Source organism: Triturus cristatus, chromosome 5_1, assembly GCF_964204655.1.
Source record: "Triturus cristatus chromosome 5_1, aTriCri1.1, whole genome shotgun sequence".
NCBI classification, from domain to species: domain Eukaryota; kingdom Metazoa; phylum Chordata; class Amphibia; order Caudata; family Salamandridae; genus Triturus; species Triturus cristatus.
The window spans coordinates 100,485,361-100,511,556 of NC_140587.1; the positions used below are offsets into that span (position 1 = coordinate 100,485,361).

A 26,196-nucleotide genomic window follows, 5' to 3' on the forward strand; every position below is an offset into this window, starting at 1 on the left:
AAGTTGGAGTTCCAATTGGAGGAACCGGACATGAATCCTCTAACTGGAAATCCCTTCCACAACCCAAACAAAACAATCTTCCAAATACACTAGAACCAGGCATCTTCGCTCACTAGTCTAGTTTCAGACTTCAAAGAATTATCGATTACGATAGTCTCGTGAATACACGAGTCCTCTGGCTTTGGTGCTTGCAAGCTCCAAATCGAAATGATCCCGAAGGATACCAAAAATCCCGAAGGATACCAAACAAACTGGGAGACGCTCCACTTATACTTAACTGAATATCGATGATCGATGGCCTCACCAGAAGACTCTCTCGATTGTTTCGCTCTACCAAAATCGTCAAGGGTCCAAAACAGGGCGATTAATCAGGGCAGCAGTCCAGTTCGTAGCCGTCGGGACGCGGAGAACCTCGCAGAAAAGACTTTTGGACCACGTCGACATGCAGGGGTCGATGAAGTGGCGGCCTTCCTCCAGAATTTCCACACGAAGCTCCTCACGAACCTCTGGCTTGGGCTGGTACCGCTGAAATCGCCCAACGTTGGGCGCCAACTGAAGTACTGGGAATTTTAAAGCCCAGCGGTGCAGGGGAACACACCCTATAACTTCGGGTTCTTCCTGTTTCAGACCTACAGAAACACAGAGTCTTCTGGGTGAAGTCAAAGATCAGTTTATTGGCTGCAGACCAATTACAGGTATCCGAGAAGTGCAACAGCATGTATGTTCTCAGGAGACTGCTTAAAGTTACAGAAACGGGCTTCTCCTTAAATACAAAATATCATGCTTCAGGCACACATTCCTTGTTTTACGATATGGCCATATACATGTATACATTACAAACGAAAAGGCAGAGTCATGATGACCAACCCACATTCCAGTTAAGCCAGCCCACAATTATTTACCCAGCAAGGCTCAGATCCCACATCAGATATCGACAGGCCCCAATAAACACGGGCATCTCCTGTTTGGAAAACAAGCCATAAAGCAGGAAGAGTCAGGTGTGAAAGAGATTAGCCGGAGGCTCGTGTGGGAGGAAAAGGCTTTATGGTGTGTCAAACCCTGATGCTAATCACAGGTGGCCGTAGGACGGGGAGCTCGTGAGACCGGACTGACCTGGGGCAGCGGAGCCAAGCTGCCCAGGTCACAGAGAAGTCAAAGGAAGGCACATGTGTTCTAAAGGCCCGTATTTGCTCATAATGTGTAGCCTATGTGAGGGCAACCATAAGATGGCCACCGCTCTAAGATGGAACCCACGAAGTCAATGCATAATATCGTATACATAGTGCATTTATCAATGAAACGTTATATAAAGCACTTGTACATACCGCATTGACCATTCGCGGTTCGCTAATACCGGGATAGACAGGGGTAGGGCCCTGTCTCCCACGCGGTCCCAAATTTCAAAGTACCACACACTGCAGCTGCAGTGGAGGCACAGCCTTCCCTCCAGCAGAGACCACATTAAGAGTTATGGATGGTCCATGAGAACGTCACTGGGACGGCTTGGCCTCATTTCAGGCTGCGGGAGCGGGCCTGTTGATCACCCTGATGTTCCTCCTCTTTGACTGTATCTTTCACTGCAAGGAAGAGCATGTTCCCACCAGGATCTTTGGCTGAAAGTCTTCTGAGCCTTTAAAGACTGGAAGACTAGTGCCAGCTGGAAATGTGGATGTCTGGCCATTACTGCATGGGTGGAACTCTGCGATTTGACCACCACTGCACGCGCCTTGTACTACTGAATGGCCTCATCCATCAAGGGATTGAACAATTTCCTCCCAGTGAAGACGAGGGTGTTGTTTTCCTGGGCTCTAGCGTCTGGTCCTAGGTCTTGAGCCATGTTTGCTTATACTTCGACAGAATTATTTTATCACATTTACTTTATAATCAGCATTTATTTTATATCTCAGTTGACTCTGTTAATTGTGAGATGCCACAAAGTGATTAAAATAGAATAAAGTCAGTCCAGAAGTTTAATGTAAAATGTGCATGAGATAAATGACTATATCTAACGGTCATAATCTGTAAATTCAAAGCTTCTTCAAATAGGAGAAACCTGTGGTACTACATGGGTCTGTTATTTCTTTATTAGTCTGAGGTTGCCATAACCTGTGGAGTAGAGTCAGAGTTGGTTTGGAGTAAAGGGTGCCAGTCAGTGTTACGTATAGGCCTGAAATTAGTTTCTCGTGTGTGCCCCATTTAATCCAATAATCATGGATCTATGAGTGCAAATTCAACAATTAGGTTTGCCTTTCCTTCCCACATGGAAATCCTGCCACAGTGCCATAACCACCCTCTACTTCATGGTGTTGGAAAATCCACTGTAATTTACTAAAACACAATTTCTGAGCTGTCATTTTTTTTCACTGTTAGTTTTTGTCTGGTTATTGTTGGGTTTGTTGTTGATAAAGTCTGGATTTGGGTTGTTGATCTTTCTACCAGAACCAAATTTGTGTTGGTGTATTAGTGGTGAATACCGTTATGATCTGGTCTGTATTTGTTACTACCAGTTGACGTTTTGGGTTGGTGAGTTGGTTGGTAGCATCTGCTATGAGTGGTATTTCTTAGTTGATGGGTTGTTGACTGATGGGACTGCAAGTTCACATTCTCCCTATGATAGTTCTTGCTGGGTGATTTGGTTGTTGATATTGCATTTACTGTCTCTATCCTTTGTGTTTGATGTATTGCTTGTGTATGTAGCTGTGAGTTGAACTGTGTTCCCTGCTGCCTGTAGTGGGCCTTGGTTAGACTGTTCAGAAGTCTTTGTGCTTAACTGTAGTCTCTTTTCTCTGAGAAGGATCACCGTTAGTATGTTTGTTGTTGATTAGGCTGAAAGTTGGCCCATAAGGTTTCCTTCCTGCATCTGTTCTTGGATGGTGTGATGGTTAGTGCCATGCGAAGGACAGTAAATGTTTATTCCCTGTAGCAGTTCTGGGTTGTTCGAGGATTTTGCTATAAGTTAAACTGTAACCTTGCTTCCAGTGGTGACTCTCTGTTGGTGGGTTAGGAGTTCATACGTTTTTGCATGTATACTGTCCTCACTGTGATGGTTTAATTGTTGACGGGCATGGATTGACATGTAGACTCCAGTACTTATACACAGTTCTGGCTTGTCTCTAAGCTCTACTCATCTTTCTCTGTCCTCCTCTACAGAGTGCAAGGATCTGGTTCGCAGTCTTCTTCAGTGGAAACCCAGTGCGCGTCTTGGTCTACAGCAAGTGGCGGCACACTGCTGGATGATTCCCGCTGTGCCTTCCAGCTACCAGAATATCCTGCTGTCTGTGGGAGCCCTGACCAACCAGGAGGACCAGCAGAAAGGTGTTTTACTTCACTTATTGTTATCTGGTGAAAGTTCCAAACAAACAAACAAATGACAAATATAGCATAGTAGCAAGTTATCTTAATAATACAAGAATGGGGAGCAACGAGGGTTGAATTTTACCCAACAGTAAAAGCGAATGCCTCACATTCCACCTTTTATAAAGTATTCCACAGGAAAGCAAACATTCTTTAGGCTATCCATAGAATATTTATATGCAATAAGGTATTTTCTAACCACTTGACTCACTCAGGGTAGCAATGGCAGAAACTAAGGGGGATATTCTCAAGAACTTGTGATAACCATCGCAATTTTAGCTTAATGCAACTTTGCATATCGCAGTCTATCGCGGGAAAACAACGCCGTGTTAACGCAGTATTCTTAACGTGGCGGCACCATGCGATAGTCACACAATAACGCGTCAAATGACTGTGTTAAACTCAACGCGACGCCTCAAAAATGCAAAATATGAACGCAAATAAAGTTGCGATGAGGTCAACCGCGATACAAAAATCAGCGATAACCAGCGACAGGCCTGCAATTCCCACGCCTCATGCGGGAAAATGCACCATAAAAGCAACAAAAAAACAAGCATTGGCATAGCCAATAGGTCTCCCTTTTGGGACCTTATAAGTATTTAGTTATGATGCACAATATCCTTGGTGCAACAACATCAACTGTTGCATGGCTAAACACTTATAAGGTCCCAAAGGCGAGACCTATTGGCTATGCCAATGCTTGTTTTGTTTTGGCAGCACAACTGTTTGCAAGAGATATTGTTATCAATTCTTTAAAATATAGATAGTGGTGCTTTGGATCCTCCCTTAGGAATATTACTTTCTCATCTCACACTATTAGCTGTTTGGTGTATCATTCTCCATCCTATAGATATCTTGCTTTGCCTTACAAGAAGGACTATTATACCTCAGAAAAATGCTCTCAATCATCACTCAACAATCATCAATTCTTTCTTACATGTATTTTATAGAAAAAGCAATAATTATTTACTCCAATAATGTTTTTATTGGGACTCAAATGTGAGGCAATAACACCACCACCTCTGCTACCACCATTAAATACAACCACACCAACAACACCATAATATAATGCAAATAGCAACATGGAGAACGGCCCCTTGAAACAGTGGGTAGTATTAGGGTGATGGTCTGTATCCTATCTACATAGAGCAGGGGTCTTCAAACTGGGGTCAGGTCCCTGTTTTGCATGATGCTTGAGGAGTACATGGGAGCTTTTTTCTGACTGTTGAATCTGCTCCATTTCTATTTCTCATAGGTTTTTGAGTTTGACTTCCAATGGAAGGTGAGGCGAAAGGTTGTTGTTCAACTTGTTTTGCTTAGCAGAAGGCAAAGATGACACTTACCTCCACGTTTCCAAAACTGTTTGCCGTCCGTTTAAAAAGTCTTAAAATATAATGAACGTTTCACTGTTGCTTCTTGTAAGAAAAATTGGCTAGAGGCTGGTAGGGATGTCGCCAATGACCTGTGCTCAAGGGCATCAAGTAGGGGTGTGTGGCGCTAGCACCCCACAGTGACCCTTGCCCCTTCCCTGATCCTTTGGCCTGAGGCAGCAGGCTGTGGCAGCATAGGCACAACGTCCTTGTCCTCGTCTCGCAAGTCGCATCACGGGAGCGAGGTACCCTAAGAAGTGATTGACGTACCTGTCACTTCCGGTCTGAGTGCCGCAATGACACCTGGCTCTTAAGGGCAGTCCGCGACCTGTGCTCCCACTTTGGAGAGGCCACGGAGACATCAGGACCGGAGTGAGGCACAGCACATCGGGTCAGAACACAACTGCGTAAAAATCCCGCCCACTCAGCCTCTTATTCTTAAGTTTCACAAGATGCAGCTGGGATAGTGGCATGCAACAGTCAATGATTTCAAGGTAGGGTGACCAGATGTTGAGAACCCAAACCAGGACATTTTTAAAAAATAGAAGGACTGCAATTTTACATCAACGGAGCGGCACAGAGTGGCAGCTCTTATCAACATAGGAACACAGGAGAGGCACGAAGAAAATAAATAAAATGTAATTTCTAAAACTAGCACCATACCTGTTAATTAAAATTCTTACCTATAACAGCTGCTAACTAGCACAGCTTTAGGACACCCAAAAAGTGCCTCTCAATGGTTTCGGTCGACCCGCTCTAAAAACTGGAACATAAGCCAAAATTGCCAAAATTTGCAGGGACAGCTAGTGAAAACCCGGGACTGTTCCGGCAAATCCGGGACGCCTGATCACCCAATTTCAAGAACCGATGTACTCCCTATCATTACGTTTTTAGATTTTAGAGCAGCACTGACTTTACGGGAAGTAATCCTTATTCTGCAAATGTATTCAAGCTGGTCAGAGGGTTAGCGTCAGAGTTTACCAGCGTAGGCCTTGGGGCTGAAGCCCTGGTCTCACATTGTGCAGCCCCTTTCTTCAGCATTGTGTTGGGGAGGTGAGATCATGGCAGGGGCAGGAGGTACAGAGAGTTCGGACTGCCTCAGAGGGATGCCACCAGTTTCCCACTGAGCCCACCCCTAACCCACATGAAACTCTCACGTGCAAGTGATTATGCATCACCCCAGGATTTACATAAACATCAAGCTTCCTAAACTGAATAAAAAGAAATCTCAACATGTGAGGAAAGAAACCCCCCCAAAAGAAGTGATGCAGTGAGTCTGCATTAAAAACTGTTCTCGTCAGTTTCTCCGGGTGATTTATGGCTTTCCAAAATGGTCTTGAGCAGCCTCCCGAGCCCAGTCAACCTAAGGCCCAGTTAATCAGCCCACATCTGGACTTTTTTGCGGAGTGGTAATTTGAAACCTCGAGCTGGGCCATTTGCATCGGAGGAGCTGCCTGTCTCCCAGACCGCTGCATGGGAACATTCCATGGTGGTTCAAAAAGGGAACATTCAGGCAGACACGGAGGAAAGAGTCTGGAAGAGCTGAAAAGCACAAGGGGGAGGGAGAAGGTGCGATCGAAGAGGGGGAAAGGGGAGAGCAGGAGAGGGGAGTGGTGGGGAGGACCGTGCAGCTACTTAGAAGGGAGTGACCTGAGGATGAGGAGAGGTGCAGGGAAGAAATGGAGATAGGGAACTCAGAAGACACACAGAGTGAACTCGATGGGACGAGAGCGTCTGGAGGGACTGAGGGAAAAAAGAAAGACCCTTTCTGAAGAGACAGAGAAACTGGAAAACCGAGGAGAGAGGTGAAGTGAGTAGAAGAGAAGGCAGGGTTTAGAGCATTCTGCTACAGAACACTTTGCCAAGTAGTTTAACCATGTGCGCAGCTACCGCTGAAAGCCCCGTTTTCTACAGCAGTATTCGGGAGGGAGTTTGGGTGACTGCAGAGTCTGAGTACAGGCCCTCTGTTGTTGATAAATTAAACAGCTATGCATCTGCAGAGCTGCTTGCAGGGCTTTCCCAAGTCCGTGGCCCGCTTGTGCGGGGGAAAAGATGCCTTGATCGTTCTGTTCTGAAAGGCTCGAGTATTCACGTGGTGAGCACAGAGAAACAAGCCCGGGAGTTGTGTGCGCGCGCTAAACAGAAATTTAAAAAATAAAAAACGTGAGTGGTGCCCGTGCGCGCGCTCTACGGCAAAAGTGAAAGCAGCTGCAGCGCCACGTCTGGCGAGTGGTGTGTGATGTGCGCGCACCATGACGAGAGAGGAAAGCCAGATGGTGCCTCTGCTCATGCCTGTGCACATAACCGCACACTCTATGCCAGACAAAAAGCTGTGGTCGACTTTTTTTTTTTTTTTGTCAAAATTGTTTTTATTAGCCACAAGTGAAAGAATGACATACAAACCATGCCATGGCAAAAGTGTCGTAGCTGCATGGCCCAACCAACGAGAGGGAATACAACCACAATGCACCCGCCCGTAGTCAAACCCACAAAAGGGCAAGCCTCCCCCATCGTAGCAGTCGCTATAGGAGGGTTACAGAAAAGTCAAGATAAGAAGGGGAAGCAAGCCCGGGCAACGTGCCCCAGAGACCTTCAACGAGCGTCCATCAAACACTAACAGTCCCGTGCTGGTCCGGCACTACAAAAGGCTGCGCCAAACAGTCCCGCTGACACCCTGGCATAAGGCTGCATTTGCAATTTACCCACATCCCCAATTCCCCTCACCCCCCTCCCTCCTCCCCCACCCCAACCCCAAGTCTGGAAAGAACCAGAAAACCGAGAACAAGGAGAAAAAAAAAAAAAAAGAGAGAGAGAGAAAGAAAAGGGAGAAAGATGGAGACAGGGGGGGGACTCCGGTCGCCGGACCCGAAGGTCCGCTGCTATGTCAAGGGAGGAGAGACGTCCGTCCCACGTGCAGACCCATCAGGGGCCCACCCAGGAACCCCCGGCACCACGGGGTGGTCGACTTTTTAAAGCCCACTCACTAAATGTCTCACCAGCTGGCTCAGGCGAGACCTAAGAAGGGAGAAAAAAAGAAACTGCGTAGCACCATGGATGCTCCCGAAACAAGTGCAGAGGCCAACGCGAACCCCACAAGCCCCACAGACCACCACTAAGGAACCTCGTGGTCGGGGAAGGCCAAGGAGAAGAGGAAGAGGCAGACGGGGTGCAGTCCAAGTGCAGAGGCCAACGCGAACCCCACAAGCCCCACAGACCACCACTAAGGAACCTCGTGGTCGGGGAAGGCCAAGGAGAAGAGGAAGAGGCAGACGGGGTGCAGTCCGCAGGAAAACCAAATCAGCGTCACGAAGGTGACAGAACACCACCATCCACTGAACGTCAATATGACAAACGTGAATGCAGTTGGGGTGTCGAGGAGGTCTATGGAGGAGGACAAGAGGCGCTGGCCAGATTTGAAAAGCCAAACCAAGCACAAACCCTCTGCCAACAGGAAGGCAGCAACGGCGACAGGAGGTGGGAGACCTGCGCCACAGGAGGAGCAGGAGGAAATGGAGGCCACAGTCATCAGGATGGAGATGGCGCAAGGAGTTGGGAGTCTGGACACAGTTTGATAGGACCTGACACAACATCAACCTGGTGAGTAACGACCAGGGACTGGGGGGAAGGGGGGAGATGGGCACAATGGCACACATGCACGACTATGTGTAGCACACTGCACAACTACAATGACCCTGGATCATGTCCCTGATCCCCGTGGCACACTGCAGCACACACACATACCAATAACAGCACATCCAACGACAATGTGGTACAAAGTGCAACAACAACACTGCAGAACAGAGGACACAACTGGGTCTGCTCATGCGCAAAAACAGGCCAATCACATCTAACATAGCAGGAAACTGCGAGATGGAAATGTACGTGTAGAACCTCACATCTCTCATGTACTCCAAATGTCCACTGTCCCGCATCAAATATACAGCACCTCCCAAACAGTCACAATGTACATTGTCATACAATCTGCATGTAAACCAGAACAATGCGCCAACACACATGTCAACACAATGTCAACATGCATCTCCCCTTCACATTGCAGAGGGACAAACAACACCTCCAGCAGAGCAGACCAGACTACTCATCAGTGATGCTGGAGAGGACCACCACACCTTCGACACCGACGCCCTACAACAGCCCATGGACATCTTAGGCAACCGACCCCCAGGAGCAGGGCAGCCAAGCTACATAGAGGAGACACCAGCCCCTGCACAGACCACACAGCAGAAAGCACCCTCCTCCACGGCTGGCTCCCAACACTCCACCTCAGCAAACATCGCACTCCAATGCCAGGTGTCAGAATGACAAAAGGAGGTGGCCGAACAGGTGCGGGTGGGGTCCGAGCTCATAGAAGCGAACTAGATCACATATGTGAGTATTCAAGCCCCACCAGGGACCACCTACACCCCACAAAGAAGACCCACACCTCGACAGAGACACATGCATACTTGCTGCAATGAACCACGCCCAGAGCCCAGGAATCATCATTCACACCCCCATGCTTGACCTCCGTATGACGGCCCAGTCCACTCCTCTTACGTATTGGTGATGACAAAGCTACATGTCCAAGGTCTTACCTACTGCCAGAGGTGACATGGTTGCATCCGCTCTACACAGCACAATGTAATGTTGTAGGCCCAGGGACCCTCATGCATACATCATGACCACACGGACACACTGAGATAGTTCGTAGAACTGGCTACGGGTACTGCGTCCAGCCCCTTTATTGGCAGGGTCACATGTACAGGGACGCCTGTGCTGGATGTGTGTGTGGTGAATGTAAGCCAGCCCGCACGGAGTGGCTGGTGCTGGCAACAACTTGAACAGTAAACAATATTAAAACGGAAACAGAAAACACCAGCATTACAGAGTCAACTGCGGAGCATCTTGTTGGTAGCCGGAGCAAGTACAGAGGTCACCCAACATGCAAACAGAAGTGTCCGTGAGTTGCAGTGCACTGATGTTGAGGCACTAGAGCTGAGATTGCTCATGTGAAGAAAATGTCTAGGCTTGTGTCCCTTCGGGAAATACCTGATGCAGCTGCAGTGGGGTGTGTTACACCTGCATCATCTTCCTCATCATCGTCCCAGGTCTCAACACGGCCTGAGGTGACCTTTGCTGTGTGAGCTCTCCACAGCACACAGAAATGGTCCATGAGTCGTGGTGCTCTGAGTTAGTGGCACCTGGATTGCTGAGCAGGTTATCAGGCAGATGATGGCATCCACAACAGGTGTGACTAACTGTGATGGTCTGGCAGTAAGACACTTTCGCCTCTGGCAGTTGTCGTCTGGAGGTGGTCCTGGCGGTGGTGGGGTGTGTCTCCGGCGGTGATGCGACGTCAGCGCCGGTCAGGACTCAAATTGATGTGCGAGTCCTGGTAGACCGCAGTTGAGGCCGGAGGCAGCAGACAGCGCAGGGCCCCAGAAACATGGCGTTGATGACCCAAGGCCACCGTCTCAGAGACCATTCAATATCTCAGCAGACAGGGTCCCTGACTTGAGCTGCACAAAGTTAGTGGCCCAGGATGCACTGCGGCCGGCACAGGCACACAGCCACGGGACGGTGACTCGCGGTGCAGTGAGATAGGGCCGCACACGCTGAGCGGGTCCTCATCGATGTCCAAGGTGAATATGGCATAGGGTTGCGGGAGACAGTGGAAGGTGTCCTCCAGGGCATGATGCAGAGGGTAGAAACCGTCCGGAAGCAGCAAATGGAGGAGTGGAATGCTACTGCTTTGTTTTTGCCACCAAGTCAGTATCACAGACATGATGATGACGACCAACCCAAGTCCATAGACCCATTCGCCACCACAGTTCAACCGGAAAGTGTCCATGGATGTCGGGGAACAGACTTAGAGGCACCGGAGCTGAAAGGGGGATGCAGTCTGCGATGAGGCCTGTACAATGTTATCAAATCTGCCATTACTGAATCAAGACTGAGTTCTGAAAGTGTGACCTACTCGACCGCAGTGTATACCCAAGGCAGCGGTCAGCGTGGGCCAAACGCTGTTCAGCGAGCTCCTCCTGGAACTCTGACACACAACGTTGAAATAGCATGTGGGGGTGACTTGTGGTTGACAGAGGTAGAGGCACCAGAGCTGAGTGGGTGTTCAGTCAGCGATGATGCCGTGTCCTGCCTGGTACGGACTGGATTGGTGTGAGGCCTGCTGGACCGCAGTGTAGGCCGAAGGCATAGTCATCAAGGGCCCACAGACACGTGTGGTTGGGATGCTATGCACAGACTTGGTGTCACCACATCGAAGGGAGTATAGGGATTTGAACGCTGCATTAATGTGTGTACTCGGACATTGTATGATCAAGACTCAGTCACAAATGTGTGACCTATTTGACCGCAGTGTAGGCAGGAGGCAGTGGTCAGCAGGGGCCCACAGGCACGTGTCATCGGCTTGCAATGCACAGAGTTAGTGACACCAGTGCAGTTGTTGGTAGTGTTCGACCACCTCCGTAACGATGATCCGTTTTTTACTACATACTGAACCGCATCTTGCTCTTACACTTCTCCAGGTGTGCAATGATATGAACTCTGCCATGATGTAATCAAGACTCAGTTCCAAATGTGTGACCTACTCGAGCACAGTGTGGGCCGAGGGCAGTAGTCCGCGAGGGCCCACAGACACTTGTGGTTGGAATGCCATACATAGACTTGGTGTCACCACATCGAACGGAATATAGTGACATAACATCACCCATAAATATGTACTCTGCCACTGTGTAATCAAGACTCAGTTCCAAATGTGTGACCTACTTGTCAACTGTGTATGCTGGTGGAGTACGTCAATGTGAAAGGAGGACTGCGGGCCTTGCTCGAGGAGGCTAAACTGGTCTGAGCAGGCTGCCAAGGTCACGGGCCTCGGGCTTGGAGGTTGCATCGGCACGTGGTAGGCCCTCCTTGACACACGCCGGTGTCGGCAGGTGAGCAGTGAGGCCTGGCTGCACAGGGGCGGGCAATACGGGTTTCGCGGCCCAGCATACAGCAGACGATCGCAGGCACAGGATCGCAGGCAACTTCTCTCACGGCGACGGCGTCGCCCTCGTTGCGGGGTGATAGGAGCTGGCCTGTTAGAGACGTTGGGCATTCCGGAAGAGAACGACGCCCAGAGCAACTGGCTTTTTATTCACAGCCCTACGCTGGCCTGGCGTACGCCGGGCCAGCCCACTCCGCTCATGCTTACAGGGGAGGACGTAACAGGCTACATTTCCGCGGTCTTCCCCACTGGCTGGGGTGACATGGTTGCGTCCACTGTCCACTACACTCCATACACCAGCGGTGTATGTCGGCATGGATATGGGTGTGTTCTGCATACTGCAGTTTGTCCAGCACATCTCCGCCACACTTGGCATTGTGTACTTTCCCATTCATGGGTCACTTGCCTCCTTCGCACATGCCTGGTTCCCACCTCTCCTCACATTCCGCTATTGTGTGGCTGAGGTGCCATGACGTTGATGGCTCATGTACATGGCTAGCCCAGGTTACCACAGTAAGTTGTGCTGTCGTGTCTGGTGGGTGGGCATGTTGTTTTGCATGTTGTATGTGATTTTGTGACGTGTGCATTGCCAGAGTTGTGAGTTGCATGATTGTGGAGTTGAGGTGTGTGGGGTGTTCATTTGGTACTTGCCAACGGGCAGTGCATTCCCATTGGTGCCATCCTGGAAGCGCTGGTTGATGTAGGACTGTTGGAAGATTAAGGTATCATGCACACTGCCTGGGTGGTTGGCAATGAGGTTGGTGGTGATTCCACAGTGGTCAACTGTTGCCTGCACATTGATGGAAGGCTTGTGCTTTCCGTTGTGGTAATTGTGTGCTGTGTCACCAGGGGGCACAAGTAGGACATGTGTGTTGTTGATTGCCCCCAACACGTGCATGCATCCAGCTATGGCGTATAGTCCTTGCTTGGTCTCCAGCTGTTCCTGCGCATTGTGGTGGACGTATAGGTACTGGGGTACCAGGCTGATGATGGCATCCAGGACAGGTGTGAGGGACTTGGATGTGGCTGCCTGTGAGACTCCTCCAACTCTGGCGGATGTTGGTTGGGAGGTACCAGAGGCCAACAGGTGCAGCACAGCCAGCAGCTTTGTCTGAGGTGGGATGTTGGTTGTCCGCTGTGTTGGTGCCGTCAGCCTATTGGACAATGATGGTCAGGATGCGTAGGATGGTTGTCCTTTTGAGCCTGTAGTGGGCAATGACATTGTCTAGTGTTAGGTCTGTGAGGCTGGTGCGTTTCCTGGGTGTCCACTGTCTTTGTACGCGCTGGCTCTGTGGTGGTCCGGGAGACGGGTCCGTGGGGGGGTGGCGGCCCTGGATGTGGTGGTGGTGGGTGTTTTGGCTCTGTTGGGGCTCCGTGCTGCATGATCAGTGGCTCCATGGCGTCTGTTGGTCTTCAGGTGTGGCTGTGGTCTGGGCTTTTCTGTTGCCGGTTGTCGTCCGACTTTGCACCAGGTCAGAGCAGGTGTTAAATTCCTGATGCTAACGCGCCTTATCGCATGTTTTGTGGTCTTATCGCCGAAGTGGCTGGTCGTTGAGACTGTTGAGGTGTGCTGTTGTCGCAGCTTTTTGCTTGGGAACGCCTACTCTGCATCTCATGAGCAATAGTTGCCGTGGTCAACTGTGACTATGTTTTTTGAGGATGCTATCGCAGGAAATCTGGTGATATCGGCTGATTGCACCAGCTTGTGAATGGGGCGGTAATTTTATCGCAACTTTGGCTGCGATAAAGTGCCGATAACTCGGCGATAGCTCCTTGAGAATATGTCCCTAAGTCTTACTTTTGGAGGTAGAGGCATTAGAGAATCAAATTAAGTGGTACACAATAGCTAACACATTCTCCACTATGCAAGCAGCGAGCAACCACAAAGTATCATTGGCCAGCAAAATGGAAAGCCAAATAGCATACCGTTAACAGCTCCATAGTATATATGAATTTGTTCTCACAAAAAAAAATCATTCTCAATGGAGGTTCACTTCACCCACAAATCCAAACTGCCTTTTGGCCATGGACCTAAAGAGCTCCTTGGCACCACTTCACACAAACATGGGGCATCTACATGGATTCAAAAATATTCATCTGACAGAAACTTTTAGCTGCAGATTCCTTACCACAGAACGTACTCCAGGCATCAGACTGGATCCAGAAATTCTTGAGCAGTACCTCTGTGTGTCAGTAGGTGGCACCATTGGCTCCGTGTTGGTGTTGCTGTCGTCTTCTGCTCCAAATGTGACGTGTGCGGTGCCTATATAGGCCCCACCCTAGTGTGCTGCTCAGTTCTTTTCGCACCATCAGCGCCGAAAGCTGAAAGAGCGACCTCAGTCATTTTTGGACTACCTTTTTCGACATTTTGTCAAAATATTTACTGAGCTTTGCTCACTTTGTGTATTAGGTATGTCCCCTAAAAAACCTGTGGGGTTTCCTTCTAGTGCCTAGAGCCAGACCACGACTCTAAGACCGGCCCAGACTGCCGCACGATGAACCCCAAGGCGGTCCGGGAAGATGCCTTGAAGCTCCTGGTAGCCTGACAACAGAAGACTCCTCACCAATCTAGTCCCGTTTGCAGGGTAGGTAATGGGATCACTCTCGGAGTAAATACCATTGGTTGTCATCACATTCAAAACCATGGTCCAGTAAGTCTCTTAAGAAAATGAAGTTCAAGAAGTCGAAGCGTTCTTTAACTTTTCCGCGCGGGTACACACCGGAACGACATCACAAATCTAGGCCTGTTCCCATACTGCGGAGTCTGAGTCTAGGTCCGGTCCGCATTTCCCAAAATTTCCCAGAGCGACCCCAAACAATTGAAAGAAATCTATGAGACCATGCACCCTCATATTTGGACAGGCCAACCCCTATAGAGTGTCTTTGGGACCCATGGGTCCGGCAGGTGTGCAGACTGGGTTCCCGCAGGTGGGTACACTCTTGCCGCCAGTGAGGTCCTTTGAATTTGATTGGTTCCAGTTGCAAGTCCACAGCTGTCACTGGAGTCTGTTCCAGTGACAGCATTTCTGGTTATGCCAACACCCATCGGCTTCGCCAATCCCATCGCCCAACCAGACTCCGATATGGAGCTCGAACAGTGCCGTTCAATGTCAACTAGGGGAATACGATTGGGGCGAATCCTTAGGGTAATCCTGACCCCCTTGAGGAGCCCCTGGCTGAAGATAACTTCTATGGGGACTGGCTGATGCCAGTGATCTTGAGACCTCCCTAGACACTGGCCTAGTCTCTCCTCCATGAAAACCCACAGTCTGGGACTTGCGCAAGTCCTTCTATTGGTCTTGGGGGAGGCCCAGGCAATCCTGAACCAAGCTATTGCCAATGGAAGGGTCGAAAAAAGTTCACGATATGCTGCAAACTGAACACAACAGACTCGGTACGTACAGCAATTGCTTTGTCGGTGGCGCTTCATTGCCACGCTTTGCTAAGGTCCACTAGCTTCTCTGGGGATGTCTAGGCATCCCAAATGGACATGCCCTTCAATGGAACTCGCCTTTTTGGCAACAAGGCAGATTCAGCATAAGAGCGCTTCAGGAACTGTAGGGCAGCGCCCACTCATTAGAACTCTCCATTGCCCCAAGCCAACCCCGTTCTACCTTCCACTCCTTCCGTGGGTATGGTAGGGGTTACCAGCTACATCCATTTCCTCTCACCCACCATGGCCAGCAGACTCCCCAGTCCTTTTGTGGCTGCGGAGGCAACTCCCACAAACCTTGTGGGACCCAAGGCCACAGATCTCCACAGTCTGCCACCTACCTGGCAGACGTCCTCTCCAAACCCCTTTAATATGCCCTCGCAACATTCCAGGCAACCGGTCAGTGGCAGAATCAAGCACTACCTGCCCCGCTTACAGTCCATAATTTCAGACAAATGGCTGGTCCAAATTGTTCAGTGCATCACATTGCAGGCTCTTTTGCCCAAAGGAGCCATCAAAAGGGTGGCAACATTAGAAGTTGGTAGTGGTTGCTATTCCTGCTACTTTCCAGTGCTGAAGAAGGACGGAGACCTCCGCCCTATACTAGAGCTATGCATTCTCAACTACTTGCTGAAGAGGAGAAATTGAAAATGCTGTCGTTTGGTCAGGACCTGTCAGCTCTGGTCCCTGCATGGTTGTGTTGGACTTGCAGACACATATTTCCAAATACATGTCCTGACGGCCAACAGACATTACCTATAGTTTACGGTAGGCCACAAACACTTTCAGTTTACTGTGCTCCCCTTTGGCCATACCAGCACCCGTCTGGCCTTCACAAAACTGATAGCTGTGGTTGTAGCCCTTCTGAAAAGGTCAGGGGTTCCAGTCTTCACCTACCACGACAACTGGCTGTTGAAGGCATCCTCGCCCCAGGCAGTCATCACTCATCTCCAGATCTCCAGACTGCATCGGACCTTCTGCATCCACTGGGGTTCACTACAACCATGCAAAAGTTACACGTGACTCCCCCTCAGAGGCTTCCTTTTATCTGAGCCATTCTGGACACAATGCAATTCTGAGCCTATCCTCCAGAGCGGTGACTCCACGATATTCAGGCTATGATTCCAATGTTTCAGCCTCTATCCTGGATTTCAGTGAGATTGACCCTGAGGCTGCTAGGCATCATGGCTTCCTGCATCCTGCTGGTAAATCATGCCCGCTAGCATATGTGGACTCTGCAGTGGGACCTGAAAGTCTAGCTGGTGCAGCATCAGGGGAATCTTGCCGACCTGGTGAAAATATTGGAGCTAACTGCAAAAGATCTGCAGTGATGGCTGACGAACCTGTTGCGCCACACCTGAAAGGTACCAAAAGAACACTGCAGCGGCGAGCTAGAGTGCGATATCCGCAGCAAAAACTACAAACCCCATGAGCCTCGGCAGTACTGATGTCGGTGACGTCAGCACACGCCTGAGGCGTTTCATTGAAAGAACTCCCGGGGCATCGGAGAGACGCCGCTTACTTTTCCTTCTAGGAGCTACGCTGCGTCTGTGAGGAGGCTGGTAAGGGTGCTTCGAGCACCGTACCTTCTGTTCCTAAACTCCTGGGTCGCATTGCTACGCTCATTTCCTTATGGTGGCAGTTTTGGGGAACCGCGCTGCTTCCTTAGTTGCTCCGTTGGCGGAACCACTTTCCGGTTCCTTGCGGAGCGACTTCCCGGCGGAGCCCTTTCCGGCACTCACTGAGGAAGAGACCCGTGCGGATCATTTAAGGGTCTTCCTCTTTGTTGGGCAAGCCATATGGATCAATCCCTGTCCTAGAGGGGAAGGCAATTGCTAAATAACCTTGTGGGAATAATCCATGTCTTAACGGGGCAAGTAGCCCAGACACGTTTTCCCTATTGGCGAACTGCCATCGGTTCTTGCAGGGAAAACGCGCTTTTCTTTCAATAACCCGTAACAGGTTTTGGTTACCTTTAAATACACAACCAGGAGCAATTGGTGATATGCTTTATGCTTTTTGTGGTCACGTGAACTACTTGAGTGGGGAACATATATCCTCATAAGAAGAGGAACAATCTTTGCAGTACCAAGGAGAAAAACTGTCATAGAAAATCCTTGTGTAAAGTGATTGTACCAATTTGAACACTGCCTCTAAACAAGACGAATTGTGGCGGAGGGACGAAATTGTTTTCCTGTTGTTTTCTGATGTTTGTACAGTGATCATTGGAGTCATAGGTGTTTCTTTGTGTGTCCAGTAGCAGGGGCACTGAGAGTGAGCAGGAGGATGGCTCTTCCGCATCCCTGTCTCTGCATACTGGATTGGTCATTTGGTATGTAGCGTAATCCTATGGTAAACCCTCAGACATTGATGTTCTGTGGTGTTGATAAACTGCTGATTATGGTATTCTTTCGCCAGATTTAGCGGAGTGCTACTACACACCGTAAAAGACTCACAGAATTAGAAGAGAAGGTTTTCTTTTTTACAGGTATGACTCTTAGAATTCTGTCCATAATTCTAGAGGGCTCAGGGTAGGAAAGGAAAGAACTGTATGGTTGCCCTATTTGTTTATACCTGTCTTGTTGTCGTTCCAGGTCTCCCTCCCTGCTGTTCCCTTCCTTCCCTTCCCCCGCTTGACCACTCCATAGAGTCTGTGTATATACATTCAGACCGTGGTGGTGTCGTGAGGTGGACCATTCTAAGCAACGTACGATCCTGAGGATACGAGGCCACGTGGAACCGTGATTGGGTCAGAGGCAACCCCCTCTCCCTTCCCCACCCTGTGCTTTCAGTAGGGATACATGCGTGACTCCTGGATTGAGGCGGCCATCTGGGAGAGGTGAAGATAGAGGACTTTAGTCTCCAGTCGAGTCTCCACTCAACTTGCGGGAGTTGAGAACAATTCGCTTGGTAATGAAGGCCTACCTCCCTTCCATTAAGGGAAGACTAATTCAGGTGTTCACAGACAACAGCACCACCATGTGGTATTGCAACGAATGGTGGAGTTGGGTCGTGGACCCTGTGCCAGGAGGCTCTGCGCTTCTGGACATGATTGGAATGTCAGGACATTTTCATAGTCGTACAACACCTGGTGCGATCTCTGAATGCCAGGGTGGACAAACTCAGCCTTCGATGCCTCGCAGATCACGCATGGTGTCTGTATCCGGACATGGTTCAAGATCTGGGGCGAACCTTGGTTACATCTATTTGCCAACACCGAGAATGGGCAATATCAGCGTGTTTCCGATGTGACTTTCGCCTGGAGACACAAATTGTCTTGAGTGCAGCTCAGGACTCCTGTATGCATTCCTGCCTATACCACTCCTTCCCTGAGTTCTGAAGCAGATCAGTATCTAAAGGCTTGGACAACAAGTGGATCCCCAAACATGAGGCTGATTTATTTACTCAAATACAGCCCGGGGTACCCTACTCCTATGTGCTCCCCAAAGTCCACAAAAATAAGTACCCTCCTCCTGGCAAACCTATTGTTTTGGGGTTTGGGTCCACGCTCAAACCTCTGTCATAATTCTGTGATGTTTTCTTTCACCCTTGGGTGAAAAAGATGCCCACCTATCTACAAGACACAAAATACGTTCTTAACCGGATTAAGGATTTAGCCTTCGACGAAAGGAATGAAATGCTGATCAGCCTAGACATAGAGTCCCTATATACCAACATTCCACAGCAGGCCACCCTCGAAGCTAAAGACAAAATGTTGAATGACAGCAAATGGGAACACATGACCTCACAGGATTACATACCGGATTTGGTACACCTAGCTTAGACACAAAATGTTTTTTAATTTGAAGGGGAATTCTTTCTCAAAATTCATGGGACTGCCATAGGGAGCACCAGTCTGTCATATCTTTATGTCCACTCATTTGAGTCAGAGTATGTTCTACATGACCTGAACCCTTTCATCAACAAAATTTGGTTGTGGATCCCTTTTTACGCTTTTACCAAAGTTATCCTTCTCAGATCTGGTGATCAAGGCGAAAGATGGATGTCTCAAGATCAAGGTTTTTTTTATAAACCTACAGATTGCAACAATGTGCTTTGCTTTGAAAGCTTTCACCCATGAGCACTGAGGGAAAATCTCCCTGTGGGACAGTTTCTACGTCTGAGGCAGAACTGCTCGGAAGTTTCCGATTATAAATCAAATGTGAAAAAACTATCAGCAAAACTGACTGAGAAAAAACATCCTTCTCACTTAATCAAACGAGCTAGGAAATGGGCTTTGAACAACAGCACAGACTAGCTACTATCCACATATGGGAAAGAAGAGAACAAAAGACTGATCTGTGTGAGCACCTACAGCCCTCTGTCAAATACTTTCCAGAGTATCATCAACAGACACTGGAAAATGCTACAGTCAGGAGGCCTCTCGCTTGAGAAACCAATGCATGTATTCAAGAGGGCTAAGAACATCAAAGATATGTTAGTTCAAACACGTCCCCAACAAATTACAACCCAAGGGGACCGAACAACTGTGTTACTAACTTCCCCGGATGGTCACTCCCCTTATGGTAACTGCAGCGTGTGTCCACTCACAAAGAGAACTAAGGAACTAGACACAGGACACCATGGAAACTGAAATTCCTGACCAAATGCAACTCCAAGGATTTGATCTACATGCTCATGTTGTTTAATATACATTGGCATGACCACTAGAATGTACGCACGGCCATCACTGAACACTGCAGCACCATTAGGTGTAAACGAGATGCAACTAAGTTGATCAAACACTAGATAGAAAGTGGCCATGGGGAAAATTATATGGAGTTGCGTGTAATTGAGAAACCGAACAAAACACAAACAGACATGATACTATACGTTATGACATCGGATTACTTTGGGAAACGTCCCTATCTCAAGATTCTAGAATATGACGTGTCGTTGTTACAAAACGGCGAAGAATTAACTTAATATTTGTCCCTACAAGAGTAATGAAGGGATTTGGGTCTAGTGTTAGAAATATGGAATAATACTGTTAAACTGGATATTCGGTATATAAGATTTAATGTTATACGGTATTTTATACGTATACTTCTGATCACTTTGGGAAACGTCCCCATCTCAAGATGGCGCCCATCTAGAATATGAATCAGGAGTTAGGCGTCATTTATTTTTACACAAGGCACATACACTAGTATGAAGAAGCTATACTGCTGTTGCTGCTGTGGAAAAGTAGGAGTAGAATGTGATGGAGTATCATACCCTACAGTATGGAGTGGTATTATACCCTCAGTATGTAATCATAAGATTTATTTTAAAACTTGCGAAATATTCCCATTTCAAAATGGCGCCCACACAGAACGCTAACGCAGGAAAGGCATCTTTGATTTCTGCAGCTTTTACTTAATGCGAGCATGGGCAATGCCATACCGCCGCTGCATCACTGACAGAAAGTCGTTGAGACGTGATAGGTATGTATCAAAGAAGAACCAGAATATAATATTACTTAAACTTGAATACCTAACTTCGAGGGATGGTGCCTTATTGTTATTGTTGTTTACTTATAGAACCCCGTACTCCTGGGACACGATTTATGTTATTACTATTAACGGTATAAAGAAACTCATTGCGGCCACAAATATACTGATAGAACGTTAAAAAACTAGGTAAGAGCTTCGGCGAATGTTTAGTGTTTAATATACAGGGACTTGAGTAGGTAGATGTCAGATAATTGATGTCTTGAGTGACTCATAGCTAATGTAACGTTTATGAAAGTGAATAGATGTTAGACAAATGATCTTCTTATTGAGTGGTCTACATACAGTGTATATTTTACCTCTGCAGGAGAAATATAAAACGCGTCGTACTAATAGAACTGGCAGTGCGAGTATTAATGATAGAATCGCTACAGAGTTGGAGACTTTCGATGCTCAATATAAAATATCTCTGAGAAGATAATAGAAGGTACGACAATTGATATCTTTGTCCGCAAAAGGAAAATAAACGCAGCGTAATATGATATTTTGCCTTATGTATTTCGCAACTTACCCTGATATTATCCATTGGTTAATTTTAGATTCATTACCGGCAATTGAAATTTGAGGTACTTAACGGTTATTACTTTTCGATGATCTAAAATGGTACACTATGGTGGCTTGTTGGTGCTTATAGTTGTTTAGACTTACTATCACTTCACGTTGGAGGTGTAAATTTAGTAAACAACACTAGGGATACTTTGTCTATTTGATATCTTGTCCCCTTGTAATTTGGACATTTTTGAAATTTAGGATTACCAGAATGATATAATTGGCACAGCTACACATTTATAGTAATGTTTATGTCTATTTTGTTTCATTGAATTAGTCATATATAAGCAAAATACCATGTCCTTAGGCATGAGGCTCCGTAGAGGCTCCTATCTAAAAATGAAATTTGTGTTGATTCATTTTATTTTGTACGTTATTTGTATTACAATGGAAGTTGTTTATTGCTTCCAGCCCTGAGGAAGTCGCACGGTTGACTACCTAAGCGACGAAACGCGTTGGGATTGGAAGATTAAAGAATAAAGGAAGACACAAAAAAGGAGAAGGAGCGCTATACTTCTTATGTTGAATCTTATAAAATTGCTACTGTGCTTTGTTATTGAGTGTGTGCATCAACATAACCTGTTTACAAACAGACATGACTGAACCTCTGTTCCATTTTGAGCAGAGATGGATCTATTGACTTCGTACTGACTGTCACGAGCTAAATGATGCCCCGGTTACTTACTCTACTACTTCATTACTCCGAGTCCTAGTCTTCCTCGCCACAGTAATAATAGTGAGCATTCTGCTCCTACAGAAAACTCTGTAAAAAGCTACACACTAGTCTCCCTATCCCTCCAATATAAACCGAAGACATGAAGCCACCAGAGAGGGCCGTGAGGGAAGGGAAACTATACTGTGGCGAGGAAGACTAGGACTCGGAGTAATGAAGATTACCGGTAAGTAACCGGGGCATAACCTCCTCGTCCGTCTTCCTTGCCACAGTAATCATAGTGAGCATATACCAAAGCAAAAAAGCTTCATGTAAGGAGAACCACAGACACAAGGAATGCAGTAGAAAAACGCATTTTAATAATGACAACCAAGGAGAGAGATACGCAACTCAAGAAACTACAGAGTCTTGGACTGAAGAAGCAAATGTCACTGAAGCGCCTTCCCCAACCTCAAGACGGTAATGGGACATGAAGGTTGGAGAAGACCAAGTGGCCGCCTTGCAAATATCCTCCATGGAAACCCCTTTAAAGGCGAAGCAAGAAACAGCCACAGACCTAGTAGAACGCCCCCGAACAGGATGAGAGGGACCCACAGATTGCACATCATACGCCAAAAGAATAGCCTCATTAATCCACCTACTGAGAGAGGACAGAGATGGCTTTTGCCCCTGGTGAGCCATACTAAAAGTGACAAACAAGTTGTCCACCTTACAAAATGAAGAGGTGCGAACCAAATAAATGACCAGCGAGGGCTTAACATCCAAAAGATGCAACAGAGATTCCTCCGGCGACGAAGGAACAGGAAAGTAGACAGGCAGGACGACCTCAGCCGAACGATGAGAGAACGAGGCCACCTTAGGTACAAAAGTAGGATGAGCACACAACACAACCTTATCCTCCAGAATCCTTCAAAAACGGAGCAGAATGGAGAAAAGCTCCCAATTCCCCAACACGCCTGGCAGAAGCAATGGCAACCAGAAACACCACCTTGAGCATCAGGAATTTTAAGTGCACCGACTCCAAAGGTTCAAACGGCGCCAACTGTAATGCCCGCAGCACCAAAGGAAGATCCCAAGGTGGGGAAGAAAGGATCGTGCATGGACACTGAAAAGAAAAGGATTTAAAAAGATGAGCCACCAAAGGATTCATAGAGACAAAAAGTAAACCCTGAAAAGTCCGAGTAGCAGCCCATTGTGCACGAAGAGTAGAAAGGGCCAATCCCAAATCAAAACCTTCCTTATAAAAATCCAGCAGACGAGCAGGTTCCAAAGAGTCCACAGACCAACCATGGTGAAGACACCAAGCAGCAAAGTTGTCCCAATGTTTAGCGTAAGATATCAAAGTCGAGGGACGCCTGGACTGTTGAATAAGACCAGCAACCTCTACAGAGCAACCAGTAAGGATCAGGGAATCCCTCTCAAGAGCCAAGCCTGCAAACCTATGGACTGGAACACTGGAAGAGGAATCAAAGGACCCATCAAAGGAAACGGATCGAACGGCAACGTCTAACCCGGACGTACCGCCAACTCCAACAATACAGGAAACCACGGGCGACAGCACCATCCTCGAACCACCAGAAGAACCAAGGCTCCCTCCCTCCTGATCTTCATCAAAACGGATGGGATCAGGGGAACCAGCGGAAATGCATACAACAGACCCTTTGGCGAAAGGAATGATATCGCGTCCACTTTCCATGCGCCCGGACAAGGCATAATTGTGCAGAAACAACGGGTCTTGGCATTGTCCGGAGACGCAAATAAGTCCTTACCGGACACCCAAACCTCTTCTACAACGTCCAGAACATTAACCTGGTCAGAGACAAAGACCCCATGGAGGGAAAGACGCGGCTCACACAGTCCGCCACCACATTCTCCCGGCCCAGCAGATAAATCGCCGATAGGGACCCCAGATTGGATTCTGCCCAAGAACAAATCAGGCAACTGAGGGAACGAACTCTGCAACCCCCCTGGTGATTGATATAAGACATGACCACTTGGTTGTCCGTCCGGACCTGTACATGGTGACGCACCAGAAGGGCAGAGAAAGCCAAAAGACCCAACTGAACAGCTTTCGTTTCTCTGTAATTCGAGGAACAGGACATCAGATCCTGCGACCACACACCCTGCACTGAGGCATCGCCCAGAGTGGCTCCCCAGCCCAACCCGCTGGCATCCGTCGTGACCACACAGGAAGGGACAATCAGAAACGGATGACCCCGGGACATGAAGTACTGGGAATTTTAAGCCCAGCGGTGCAGGGGAACACACCCTAAGACTTCGGGTTCTTCCTGTTTCAGACCTACAGAAACACAGAGTCTTCTAGGTGAAGTCAAAGATCGATTTATTGGCTGCAGACCAATTACAGGTATCCGAGAAGTACAACAGCATGTATGTTCTCAGGAGACTGCTTAAAGTTACAGAAACGGGCTTCTCCTTAAATACAAAATATCATGCTTCAGGCACACATTCCTTGTTTTACGATATGGCCATATACATGTATTCATTACAAACGAAAAGGCAGAGTCATGATGACCATCCCACATTCCAGTTTAGCCAGTCCACAATTATTTACCCAGCGAGGCTCAGATCCCACATCAGATATCAACAGGCCCCAATAAACACGATCATCTCCTGTTTGGAAAACAAGCGATAAAGCAGGAAGAGTCAGGTGTGAAAGAGATTAGCCGGAGGCTTGTGTGGGATGAAAAGGCTTTATGGTGTGTCAAACCCTGATGCTAATCACAGGTGGCCGTAGGACGGGGAGCTCGTGAGACCGGACTGACCTGGGGCAGCGGAGCCAAACTGCCCAGGTCACAGAGAAGTCAAAGGAAGGCACATGTGTTCTAAAGGCCCGTATTTGCTCGTAATAGGTAGCCTATGTGAGGGCAACCATAAGATGGCCACCGCTCTAAGATGGAACCCACGAAGTCAATGCATAATATCGTATACATAGTGCATTTATCAATGAAACGTTATATAAAGCACTTGTACATACCGCATTGACCATTCGCGGTTCGCTAATACCGGAATAGACAGGGGTAGGGCCCTGTCTCCCACGCGGTCCCAAATTTCAAAGTACCACAGACCCTCCTTTTGCCCTTACATAGGCAATAACTATGCTCACATCAATCCGAGTCTAGGTCAATATTCACGAAGTCATGGAGATGTTGCTGTAGCATCATCCTATTACTTAGCTCGTCCCTCGATACAGGTTTCCTTACACATAATGTAGCACAGAGGCCACATATCGCAGGAGCACACTGTATGCACAGACAGAACAGGAAAAGGATGGCTAAGATCATTCCAATGACCATCAGAATCTTCCAACCCCAGGCAGAGATCAGTTCCCAGAACCACCCCACCAGTGACCAATCTCCTTTATCCACGTGTATGGATTCAGATATTTTATGCAGTTTGGAGATGGCTTGATAAACCGTTGGAGCGTTATCTGGTATGAAAATGCAACAACTAGATTGGATAACCTTCCATACCCCACCGCGGTCTGCAAGTATAACGTCTAGAACCATACGGTTCTGCAAAGTCATGAGGCGATCCGCTTGGAGCTCAGCTGTCAAATTACCAAGGGCACCAGCAGTCCACAAAAAAAAGGACGAAATGACTCGTGTCAATGCAGCCATATTAGGATTTGCGAGAAAAATGGGCAACAGCCCGGTGGCGGCCTTGCTTAAATTATACCAAGCAAAGACCATCGCAGTTGCCTGCTATGGCAGTGAACTCTGGGGCTATAGCCAGACGCGAGACCTAGAGGTCACAGAAAATAATTTTTTAAAGAAGATCCTAAGGCTGCCTAGGGGCACCGGAAACTTCTCGGTTCACGAGGAGCTAGGTGTGCCCTTTCTAAGCGATAGACTAGCCGCAAATCCCATACTTTGTTAGTTGAATTCTTGGTTGAATAATGACATACCCCTCACCCACGATATATTAAGAGAAGCCTTAACCTGGGATGGTAGATTCAAGGTCCCATGGCTGAAATATATAAAAGATCGCCTTACTGAACTTGGACGGCCAGCCCTGTTTTTAACCCCTTCCATTATAACAAAAGCTGATGTCACATTCGTGAAAAAAGCATTTTTTACAACCAGGTGCTTTGCCCGGGAGGAGGCCGAGTTTGTGAAATGCAGTGTCAGGAAACACGCCCTACTTAAAACATGTTTACATTTGGAACCTTATCTCTCATGGCCTATATCTGGCTATGACCGATTTTTGCTGACCAGGTTCCGATTCGACCTGTTCCACCTCCTACTGGCAGTACCAAGAGGGTCCCATCGTGGACAAGTGCTACCCGCTTGCGGCTGCGACGGAAA

General features: G+C 48.0%; 1 protein-coding gene across 1 annotated transcript in view; it reads left to right on the forward strand.

Moving 5' to 3' along the window:
- LOC146830314 (testis-specific serine/threonine-protein kinase 4-like) overlaps window positions 1-26,196 on the forward strand; it is a 350,041-nt gene that overhangs the window by 282,450 nt on the left and 41,395 nt on the right. The window contains exon 8 of the mRNA XM_085603709.1: window positions 3,151-3,315. Coding sequence (XP_085459835.1) covers window positions 3,151-3,315 — 165 coding nt within the window. The remainder of the gene's footprint in view (window positions 1-3,150; window positions 3,316-26,196) is intronic.